Source organism: Pelobates fuscus, chromosome 2 (assembly GCF_036172605.1).
Source record: "Pelobates fuscus isolate aPelFus1 chromosome 2, aPelFus1.pri, whole genome shotgun sequence".
NCBI classification, from domain to species: domain Eukaryota; kingdom Metazoa; phylum Chordata; class Amphibia; order Anura; family Pelobatidae; genus Pelobates; species Pelobates fuscus.
Window position 1 is genome coordinate 316,265,765 of NC_086318.1, and position 12,584 is coordinate 316,278,348.

The following is a 12,584-nucleotide window of genomic DNA, read 5'->3' on the forward strand; positions in this document are numbered from 1 at the left end:
CCGATAACGACGTGATAGTAAAAATCAAAGACACATATCTGATGAACAAACTCACAGCCCAAATTAGAAACACGGAAAAATCATTCAAAAAAATCTGGCAACCCTGGGAAGTATATGCTAATGAATGACACCACATAGACTAGACAGGGTGAGCGGTCCGTACGGAGACCTAGACCTGCCGGGCGCCCCGACAAACAGCACGCCCCTCCACCCCCCTCACTCCATCCCACAGCCCCGTCCAATCCTCCCCCCACCTTCCATGTTGCCAAACATACGGTGCACAGTGTTGGACAACCAAACCGGCTCATACGCCTACCTAGAACCACAGGCGAAACACACAGGGTAACCCAGTTAGACAGCGAAAACAGGACGAAAAACACGTAGGAAAGCTAATGTTGTGAACGCTCACAGTGGAAGAATGACCACCATACACACACGACCCGGCTAGATGTCCCTTAGGGACTAACCCCAAAGGGGGAGGAATGCATCATAAGGGCCACCAACAAATTCACGGAGAATGTTCCCAACTGGGGAGTACACAACACGGACATAAATGAACATTACCTTAAGGGACAGACCTACACGACGTCCGCGGCCACTATAGTACGAAATCAGTCCAGACGCAATAGCGAACACATAAGGAGCACGATAGCCCGAACTGCTTTGAGTGTTCAACAGACGACCACAAAGACTGTGAACCTGTCTGATGGAATCTAGAACCGCGCAAAGTTAACTGTTTTCAATGCCATGCAGTCATGTATCGTATTGTTTGGATTTAGTTTTTGTTTATGTTTTACACATGGGCTCGAAATACCCTATGAAATTACAAACGACACCGAGCGGCACATTAGAACTGATATACATGGTACAACTCCACTTATCTTATGTAAAGAGAAATGTATTACATGTTGATGATCGGCCCCTGCGGGGGCCACTAAACATTACCAAGCCGCGTTCAGTGTCGAAACAAAAATAAAGAATTTAAAAAAAAAAAAGGTATATGTTGTTGTCCACTCTCCGTACCTCACAGTCTATGGGCTTTGGGTAGAGGATATTATAGCAAAAATCTTGTCTGCCATTTCACCTCCTTCACCCCTGTGGTTAGGGGTCTCCAAGCCACTAGCCAGGTCCCCACAATAAAACAAAAAAATGACTAACTCACCCAAATAATAATGAGGGGTGCAATGCATCTAATACATGTAAAATACAATTTCATACTTCCCTTTAGAGGTTTTCTTCCTGCTGAAGTCTTCTTTTCTTCAGCCTCAAATCCATTATAAACTGATATAACTGTTAAATAAGAAACAGAGAACTAAAAATAAAATCAAAACCATGCAAAATAAAATTTAAAAAAAAAAATCTATGATAGCCCTATAAGGGCTCTGCATTGTCTGAGATTTCAAGGTGGAGAAAGTCTTTTAAAAGGCCTTCCCATGCTTGGAAATGTTAATAGAGTTCTCTGTTTGATTGTCTTGTAAGCAAAAATTGTACAATCGGAATAGCCCAGTACTGCACCGAATAGTTTTGCCCTAATCAGTACTGGGCCACTCTGACTTTAATGAATAACTCTATTAGAGAGAATGTAACAGAGAGAAAACAGTTTTATAAGACACATGCTTACACATAGTCTCTGCATTTTAAAATACGTACTGACCTTTGCTGTCGTTAAAACTGCTAATGTTATTTATTACTATCTTCTAGCACACAATCCTCGGAAATCTGACTACATAAGGAGGAAATACAAGAAAAAGATGGAGCAATTTCTAGAGCATTGTGAGCTCATTACCTATCTTGGAAATAAGATGACACAAAAATACATGGATCCTCAAAGGAGACCCATTGATTTTGATTTTAAGTTGCAGTACTTCTTAGCACTTAAAGATGTAAACCCTATTTGCATTTAATGGATATACACTAATATACATTCAAACCAAAGTGAAGAAACAGAACATTTGATGCCATTTTTGAAAATCTAATATTTAATAAATTTGGATCACACAAAATGTTTTTGTGCCTCACATTCTTAGAGTATCCTATAGCTGAGATCACTAATGATGGCTAATGATGCTTCCGCAGGTAACATCAACACTGGCAAATACAGACCTCAAGCAACGATTTCAAATCACTAAAGTGGTCATTATGCTTGGAGTAGCCCTTTAAATTGCATGTTGCCTAAGGTCAATTTTAGGTCAGCCATCCATCCAAGTTACATATAATTAGAATTTTCTTTTCTTTTTTACATGACAGCACATGAAAGTAGTACTTGGGCTCTTGATACCCAAATATTCAACTGTAAATGCAAGAATTGGAAACCAATAAAAAGTTGCCAAAGTATTTAGGAAGGAGTATGCAAATGCTCAACAAAGCAGTTCCATCACTGTCTGAGAACGTAGGGCATTGGTAAGAGAGTCCACATACATGTGGACTGAAAAGTTGCATGCTGTTACATAGTTACATAGGCTGAAAAGAGACACGTGTCCATCACGTTCACCCTTCCTCACATTTGTTTTTTGCTGTTGATCCAAAAGAAGCACTTCCAATTTTGAAACAAACTAGGAAAAAAATTCCCTCTTGACCCCAGAATGGCAGTCAGATTTATCCTTGGATCAAGATCTAGGTAGGTAGGTCAAAACGTTGTGAGTGGCAGTGGGTTCAATAAATTTGACTTTTTGTATCCTGGGGTGCCTGGACCTTTCTTCTATTTTTCTATTAAGTATTTTGGTCCCTGGGACTGGTCTGGTTGCACCCAGATACATAGTATTTGGGGAGGCATGCAGTTCCACATTTCTACTATGATTACACACACACCACCCATCACACACACAGCACCCCTCATACACAACACACCCACACACACAGCACACAGACACACACACACATACACTGCACCCCTCACTGCAGTCTGTGTGTATTTAGCAGGCTGTGTGTGTCTATTCAGCAGTCTGTGTATGTGTATTCAGCAGTCTGTGTGTGTGTATTCAGAAACCTGTGTGTATTCAGCAGTCTGTGTGTATTCAGCAGCCTGTGTATATTCAGCAGTCTGTGTGTGTGTATTCAGCAGTCTCTGTGTGTGTTTGTGTGTGTGTATTCAGCGGTCTGTGTATGTATTTAGCAGTCTGTCTGTGTGTACTTAGCAGTCTGTGTGCATGTATTCAGCAGTCCATGTCTGCCTATTCAGCAGTCTGTATTTATGTATTGCATTTGTTGGAGGTACCAATGAATATAAGCTTAATGTTATGAATAATTAAAATTTGTATTCATGTAAGTTGTTGTGTAGACAGGGCCCCAGTGCACTTCTTTGCCCGGGGGCCCATAATGCTGTTAAGATGGCACTGCATGTGTCCCGGATTGCCTAGGACAGTCCCGCATTTTAAGAGTCTGTCCTGGGTCCCTCCTGAGAAATTAGTGCAGCTCCCATAGGAGAACTACCTCACCTGACTGGGCCCCTTTAAAGTTGCAGAGAGTGCTGGGAGGAAGTGACTGTTACTTCCTCCCAGCATACAGACCGCGCAGGCTGACAGGACACTGAAGAACCAACTGAGGAGGAGGAGGCAGGAGAGAGAGCTCTGCAGCTTCTTCTTCAGACTCCCATCATCATCAGCCAGCCCCAGTGTGATGTAATTCCAGTAAAATACAAGTTTAGCAGGCTAAGATTGCCACAAGGCATATGTATGTATATGTGTTTGTAGTATCAGTTAGTTAATTACACGTAGCTAAGATACTGTTATCACTGTACTGACCAGGTGCAGGAATGTAAGAACTGGAATTACGCGTCCCTCTCCTTTGTATCAGATGAGCCACGTGGTTAGACCGGATGGATGAGTTTAGACTCTATTTATTAAATAGGTTAAGGGTATGTGTGGGTGTAGTTAATTGTGGGAGGAGCTACAGTGCTATATAAGGAATGTACTCTATGTATTCAGTACTCAGACTTTGCTGTATTTTGGTGACGCTAGTCCCTCTGAGTCCCGATCGGTGATCCAATAAAGAATCTCTTCCTTCCTGAAGAAACCTGTGTCCATCTCTCTGTGCTTGGCTTCCGTCAGTTTCTCCGGTATCATTTGGTGCATTGGCCGGGAAGCTCATCGTTCAACGGTAGCTGAGAGGCAGAGGCGTGAGACGGTCTATCTTTGCCCACGTTCTCTACGGCTGCACCCCTGAACTTCTGCGTGGACCTCCCTTCGTCTCGGCGCCACTGGTCTGTTGTCCAGGAGATCATCGGCCTCTACGTGAGAAGTGCTGGGGTGTCCCCGTCGATGAGTGTGAACTCAGGTTCAGGAACGAGGAGGTAAGACAACTGCTGTTTTAGACGGCAGGACCCACTAGGGGTATACCGATTGTGCGGTAGGCCCAAAGGGGTTTTGAATCTGTGTATCTGCCCCCTCTGTCGGAGGGAAGGAGCGAAGGCGCACCGCTCGATCGAACGCTCTTTAGTCAGACCGTTTGATTTGGTTAGTCAGGCGGGGTCCTGGTGTAAATAGCCCTAGCCGGACACCGGTGTCTTGTCTAGACTAGCGTTCTAGGGTGTATATTACGTTCGCTAGGTCGGAGGGACCGGGAGACTAAGCGGCGCCTGTGTAAATTCGGTTCGCTAGTTCTCATCCTATCTGGGCTAAGTGGGAAGGCGTGTAAATTTGGAACCCACTAGACTTTTGATAGTGCGACTAAGAGGCGCCTGTGTAAATTCGGTTCTCTAGCTCGCTATATATGTGGTGATTGGGCAGTGTGGCTAACCAAAACGGGTGTATATAGTTTTAGGTAGTCCATTCAAGGTACTGGCCAATAGTTTAGTTGGGAATTGTAAATGTGTTAACGATTGTTTTAGTAAAGTGTATATCTTGTTAGATAGCGCGAGCTCAGCCGTCTAGCGAGAGTGTTAATAGTGTGTTGCTGTATTATAGTGCACGGTACTGATGTAGATTAATTTAGAAATAAACAAATATGTTTAAATGTCTATCTGTTCCTGTCCAAATCTGAGATGATTAAATTGCGTATACGCAGAAGTAAGCTCACACTGACACATGGAGTTCAGGTTAAAAGCACTTCAGAAAATTTAATACAATCTGGTTGGAAAACAGTTGTGTAGATCTTTTTAAAAGCAAAATGACATCATCATTGAATATCAGATAATAACAAATAAACATCATTAATTGGATTAAACGTTATGTGACTATATCAGTGTCCACCCATCAATATTATTAATTGGCTCAGGGATTTGAGTGACCAGCTAGGTGTCCTCCCACCGGGAGGTGGTATTGTTCTGGACAAGGGTGTGGACAGAAGGCTCAGGCGCCATCTTTCCCAGCATGAGGTTTACTCGGTGGAAAGGGGGGCTTGAGCGTCATTTTACACAGTCAGTGATATCGGGCCTCATGTCCAGGTGCAAGGTCTCTTATGAATAGAACATTTCATTACTACTGTGTTCTCGTGGCCTTCAAATTATACTATGTTGCAAGTTAGGGGAAAGTCAGTAAAGTCAGCAGTTCCTGAGTTAATCATGTCTTTATAGAGAATACAGTCTTTGTCTATTGTATTAGATGTGCTGGGAAATTCTGTCATGTAATGTAGTTTTAAAATGAACAAGTTAGGTTATGAGGACAAAATGGAGGATTGAAGAAGTCAGGTTAGGAGGACAAAATGGAGGATTCACAGTATGCAGTTAAAATGGAGTTAGTACAATAATTCAATACAAGTTCAATAAAGATTTTTAATAATTCTACATCAGTCCCCCCTATGAAATGTTAATATTCTAAGAGATAAAAACTTTATTAAGTTAGTATCAGGAAGACGTGTTAACCCAAGGCACAGAAACCCTATGAAGTAACGGTTCTTAAAGTCTTCTTAGTTCTTCAGAGGGACATCATAAATAGACAAGCTTACATTACCATATGGACTTGTGTTATCTGGAATATAGGCACAAGTAGTCATGGTGACAGGTAAACGTTGTTGGTTGCAATAGGTATAATAAATGCAAATCAAAATATTATTATTATTATTAGCAGTGACGGTTGGGAAAATGGACTCAAACTTTCCTTTTACTGCAAAATCATCTGGTACCCCCCTTGGCACACCTATGGCATCAATATATATATATATATATATATATATCAAACTTTCCCTTTAGAGGGGTGCTCCTTTTTATGTTCTGAAGCATGAATGTGGTGTGTCAAGAGTACCTTGTCATGTATTATGTGTATTGACATAATAACCTTGGCTAGGGTGTAGTATTAAACCTGTCCCACGCTACATCAGCGTAGGTGGACTCGGATCATTTAGTCAATATTAATATCACCACAAACTCAGGATGGGCAAATAATCCTGAGGAAGCTTGGCATTTGGATCCCTTCAGCTTCACGAGGTCTCCTTTTGGGGTCCTCGGCTTTCCATCGATGGCAGGTGGTCAGGCATTATTATGGCCATCAAACACCTACTTGCTGGTATCTTTTTATTTAACAAGTCATTTTTTTTCTTTAGAGTCAAAAGTGTGTCAAAATCAACAAATGTCACTTCTCATGTTGCAGAGAGAGTCTTGAATCTGGAACAATGAATCCACTGAGTGATCTCTGCAACTTTCACAATGCACTATTGGGTATATGGTCTTGGTTGTCACATTGATGACCGGCTAGGCTTCTGGCCATCCTGACAAAATGTCTATGATAACTAGTGCATATTTGACCCAGTAGCTCTTTGTCATCTGGATTCTTGAAAGGGATATTGAGAGTTAGCTAGGTGCTTAGGGGTATTTTAGAGATCAAAGAGTTCATGAGGGTCTTGGATAGGTATAAAGTTCCATGGGCTCACTGCCCAGTACATGTTTTTGGGTAAACAGAGCTTAAGAGCGTTGGAGTACAGCCCGTCTTCAAGGGTTGCCCCTTTCTGTTTTTCCAGCTTTGTATTTCTTCAGGGTCAGCAGCTGCTTTGTCATTCTTTTAGAAGCTTGAGATCTGTAGGTAGGATCTACATGGTGAGTATAGAAGTTTCTTTAGCGGACACCATTCTGTCCACTTCCCTTGGTGCACTTGTGGCTTGGTTGGCAGCTTTTAGTCAGCTGAGTGGTGCTTCTTATCTTCCAGATTGATCCAAAATAATGTGCTGCACCCAGGGCATGTCTTGAGTCAGTGTAGGTATTGGCATGTCTTCCTTCAGGCATTTTGTATGCCACTGAGAAGGCTGTCAATTCAGCGTCTTGAGCAGATGTGAGTGAGGAAAGTGAAGATGCTTGACGTACCTGATATTCTGTAGCAACAGCAAATCCAGTATGGTACCTTCCCTCTTTATCCGCAAACAGAGTGGAGTCAGGATCTGGTAAAGCTACTTTGCTTTTCTATCCACAGTTCTCTTGCTGACCCCCCTCTGTAGAGATTTGTAAATTGAATGTTCATGTTTTGTTCTAATGAGTCAAGTTCCTTTCATGAGATTTCTGGGGACTTAGTGAAGAAAAAAACATGAGGGACAGCCACCTCCCTTACAGGTGTCTTACTTCCATGGGAATCTGGGTCAGGACCGCACTATTTCTTTGAGAGTGCCCAAAACAGTTCTTTCATGTCTGAATAATTTTAATTTTTCGTTAGTGTGGTATTCCCCCCTGGGAAGTGGCGGAAGAGTGGCCAGAGCAACTTTTCTTCAAAATATAATGTTGTCAGGTAGAGGCAGAGTCGTCTATGAGTGGAGGAAATTGGTAAGGAATAAGAAGGGAGGAAGCATATAAAGGATACAGATATGGTGGTGGGGAGATGGAAGAATGAGTAGCGGATAGAGTGAGAGGGAAGAAGGTGGAGTAGGAGGAGGAGAAGGAGGAGTAGAGGAGAAGTAGGAGGAGAGAGGAGAAGGTGGAGTGGAAGGAGAAAGTGGAGTAGAGGGAGGAGTAGGAGGAGGAGTAGAGGGGAAGTAGGAGGAGAGAGGAGAAGGTGGAGTAGAGGGAGGAGTAGGAGGAGGAGAAGAGGAGAAGTAGGAGGAGAGAGGAGAAGGTGGAGTAGAGGAAGGGGTAGGAGGAGAAAGTGGAGTAGAGGGAGGAGTAGGAAGAGGGGGAGGAGTAAGAGCAGGAAGGAGGAGTAGGAGGAGGAGAAGGTGGAGTAGAGGGAGGAGGAGGAGTAGAGGGGAAGTAGGAGGAGAGAGGAGAAGGTGGAGTAGAGGGAGGAGTAGGAGGAGAAAGTGGAGTAGAGGGAGGAGTAGGAAGAAGAAGGAGGAGTAGAGGGGAAGTAGGAGGAGAGAGGAGAAGGTGGAGTAGAGGGAGGAGTAGGAGGAGGAGAAGAGGAGAAGTAGGAGGAGAGAGGAGAAGGTGGAGTAGAGGAAGGGGTAGGAGGAGAAAGTGGAGTAGAGGGAGGAGTAGGAAGAGGGGGAGGAGTAAGAGCAGGAAGGAGGAGTAGGAGGAGGAGAAGGTGGAGTAGAGGGAGGGGCAGTAGGGGAAAGTGGGGGACTGCAGATGAAGGGGAGGGATCGGTGGGAGGAATAAGCGGGGGTGGGCAGGTAAGGGAGCAGACAGGTGATGTAGCAATGGAGGATACATCAGAAATCAAGACTAGGTAGAAATGCAATGGAGGCTGCAAATAGCCCATGTACAACAACTATTAACTGGCCCTATGCTTTCCCTAGAGAAAAATAATAAAAGGCTAACATGCTCATCTTGTCTCCACAAGCCTCGAACGTTTCACTCCCATGGGTGGCCCATGATGGCTTGCCCACCACTTCTCCACACGGGGTCTTGTGCCCGCGGAGACAGACGCTATCCCTGACTCTCGTTCTTAATTTAATAATTTATAATCTAACATCTCAAAATGTAATTTCTACTTATATCACAAATATACATTATCACAATTTTATGTCTCGTAAATGGGATAAAATTTATTCTACTCTTTACTGATAATGTATTTTTAAAACATACAAAATAGACAAATAACATTGCCTTCTGCAAAATAAATGGAAAAGATAATGGAGATTTTGTTAAGCTTATAAATGGCTATACATTAATTCACATTTCTTGTACTCCAGTTTCTGGCTGTTAATGACAATGTACAATGTAATAGAGCAGCGGAAAATGCTAGTAGAATGCTTGGTTGCATAGGGAGAGGTATTAGCAGTAGGAAGAGGGAAATGCTCATGCCATTGTACAGAACACTGGTGGGACCTCACTTAGAGTACTGGATACAGTACTGGAGACCATATCTTCAGAAGGATATGGATACCTTAGAGAGAGTTCAAAGAAGGGCTACTAAACTGGTTCATGGATTGCAGGGTAAAATTCACCAGGAAAGGTTAAAGGATCTTGACAGGTATAGCTTGGTGAAAAGACGAGACAGGGGAAATATGATAAAAGCATTTTTAAATACATAAAGGGAAACAACACAGTAAAAGTGGAGACTATATTTAAAAGAAGGAAAACTACCATAACAAGAGGACATAGTCTCAAAAATAGAGGGACCAAGGTTTAAAAATAATATCAGGAAGTATTACATTACTGAGAGGGTAGTGGATGCATGGAATAGCCTTCCAACTGGAGTGGTAGAGGTTAACTCAGTAGAAGTGTTTTAAGCATGCGTGGGATAGGCATAAGGCTAAGCACTTGCTGCTAGTAACAGATCTAGAATTAATATACTATAATGCCCAAAGTCTCAATTCCTACGCATATGCAATAATAAAATATCTGGGCTTACAACAAAAATTATGTTAGTCAGTCTTTAAACTTGGCTTATTCATTTGTTCAAGAAATCTTGGTTTATTAGAACTTTCTTTTAGTAAATGTTCTTTAAGATAACCCTTCTTTCAGCATGTTATCAATCTTTGTACACAAAGCTAAAACACACTTGTTACTTATACGTGAAACGATAGACATATATATTCTATCTACATATTAACCAATACTTGTCACAGACACCTTCCTGACACAGGGAAACTAATAGCAGGATAATCCTAGTAACCGTAACCTTTTTGTTCATAATATATGGGAATTAAGGAAGACAGCATGTCTTTAAGATAGGATGAGCATGACACAATACACGGGCGGAAAATAAATAAATAAATAAAATAAATAAATAAACTCACGGAATGCAAACAATATACCTACAGCCATTAATCACTTTTCCTCTTCACAATCTAGCTTAACAACTTTGCATATTCCCTCTATCCACATTGCATAGCAATGCAACAAATCACACTTGCCTTTACATTTTTAACTCGTCCAAATAATTCTCTATCCCTGCATCAGATTCACTTTCCTAACCTTTGTAATAAACACTGAGCTGTACTCCAACACGATCCTATCAACTTCAATTAAAATAACAAACTACACAATTAGAATATTTTCTAGCAAAAAATTCCATTGTTAAGTCTTAACAGCAGCCTCTGAATAATTTTACTGAACGCAGAACTGAAAAACCAGGAATGTCACCCCTCCCTCTCCCCCCTAGCCTCTCACAGAAGGCAAGGAGGGAGGGGTGAGGAGAGAGAGCCAGCATGAAGTTTTTTTAACCATGTCAGCGCTGGAAGGACAGTTACGTTACAATTATTGCAAGCAAAGAGACACAAAAACACAACATTTAATACTCTTCAGTGAAACTCAATACAAAACCCCCACCCTCTACCAGGGTAATGGCTAACACAAAATACAAAAACAATTATTATAATATACATACATTCTTAACCCTTTGTGATCTAGTTCTTCCTCAACCCTACCTTCCTGCTGAATAGCATTGTTACTCTGTACCAGTAAGCTTGCTTTCTTCTCTGTCAGTAATCTACCACATGAAGGCACAGCAATTTTACACACTTTAGCAATCTCTATCTTCAACTAGATCACACGCGCTAGCCAGCCCTTATTGGGCTTTTCTAACCCTGTTCCATTCCCCTCCTATACAGGCGTCCCAGATATAGGGGGAAAAGGTTTTAAACAGTGTCTACAATGGTGGACTGACACTCGAGAGGGGTGGGTCCCCCCCCAGTGCGTCTTCCCAAAACGTAGACTAGTCACTAATTGGAGGTGAGAAGTGTGTGACCAATCACTTCTCTCACAATAGAAATAGGAGAGGATAGAATAATAATATAGGAAGTATAGAAAAGGTAAAGAGTAAGGAAAAATCCTTAGGGACAGACACAGGAGTTCATGAGACTCCTAATTAAACAGACAAGACAACAATACAGTTGAAATACAGTGCATGCATCACAGTTCAAATGAAATCAACAGTAATCCCTTTCCTTTACTCGTGTGCTTACTCCAAAGTCACCTCCCTCAACCTCGTAGTGTCCCCGCTCGGAGAATGACTTTCATAAGTCTCACTACCAGCGGCCACGGAAAACAACTGACACCGGTCCGAGTTCCGTCAGCCTCCCTCTGCACAGCAGTCCACAAGAATGTGGCCACCTCTATCCTCACTCCCGTAGTGCCCCTATAAAACCCACTTATAAGTCTCACTACCACGTGATGCGGAAAACAAGCAATGCCTACTTGAATCCCCCCAGGAAACAGAGTCCCCTGCCACAAGACTAAGTCCCCTACCACAAATAAACAGAAAACTGGAATTCCACCAGCCCCAGCGCTCAGGGTTGTGGTTACCAAAAGAAAACTGGAATCCCCCCAGCCGAAGCTGAGGTTTACCAAAACTGGAATACCCCCCAGCCTCAGCACTCGGGGCAATGGTTACCAAACTTGGAATTCCACTAGCCCCAGTACTCGAAACTGTGGGTTACCACGTGCACAATGAGGCTAGCTGGGCTCTCAAAGTGTCACAAGAAGGATCACAGGAAATTATGAGTCTACACAAAATCCACAGTTCCAACAATCCCCTTTTTCCTTACAGCCACAGCCACGAGGCTCCTAAAAGAGGTAAACAGGCAAAGAAGACCCCCAGGAACGCATCCACAGGTCAACCCCCCTTTTTCCCTACAACCACAGCACCGTGGTTCCTAAAAGAGGTAAAACAGGCAACAGAAGACCCCCAGGAACGAATCCACAGGTCCACCCCCCTTTATCCCAAAAGGGGTAAAATACAAACAGATAGACAGACACACTGAAGACCCAGGCAAATCCCCTCAGGTCCACCCCCCTTTATCCCAAAAAGGGGAAAACAAGCAAGACAGAACCCCAGGCAAATCCCCTGCAGGTCCACCCCCCCTTTATCTCAAAATGGGGAAACAGGCAAACAATTCAAACACACCCAGGCAACAGATAGACTAAAATGCAGGTAAACAAATGAGTAACGAGACACCGGGCAAGATATTACCTGTCTTTGATGTCCTCCCGGGAAGCAGTCACAGACACGTGGACGGGTCAATCAAAGGGGCCGGAACATACCGGTGGCTCTGCAGAAGTCTCTACCGTGTACTTGGAGGTGATCAGTCTCCCTTCCTACCCCCAGGATTCCCCCGTCCAACAGCATCTCCCTTAGGACGGCTCACCGGCCAGACATAGCCCGATGCCCCACGTTGGATGCGCCAAATTGATGTAGATTAATTTAGAAATAAACAAATATGTTTAAATGTCTATCTGTTCCTGTCCAAATCTGAGATGATTAAATTGCGTATACGCAGAAGTAAGCTCACACTGACACATGGAGTTCAGGTTAAAAGCACTTCAGAAAATTTAATACAATCTG

The 12,584-nt window shown here is 42.9% G+C and overlaps 1 protein-coding gene across 1 annotated transcript in view; it reads left to right on the forward strand.

The window, feature by feature from the left end:
* The window catches only part of AK9 (adenylate kinase 9), a 113,557-nt gene extending 111,622 nt beyond the window's left edge, over positions 1-1,935 (forward strand). Inside the window, exon 39 of the mRNA XM_063443519.1 lies at positions 1,702-1,935. Within this exon, the coding sequence (XP_063299589.1) occupies positions 1,702-1,904 (203 nt within the window). The 3' untranslated portion in view covers positions 1,905-1,935. The remainder of the gene's footprint in view (positions 1-1,701) is intronic.
* The last annotated feature ends 10,649 nt before the right edge of the window (positions 1,936-12,584 follow it).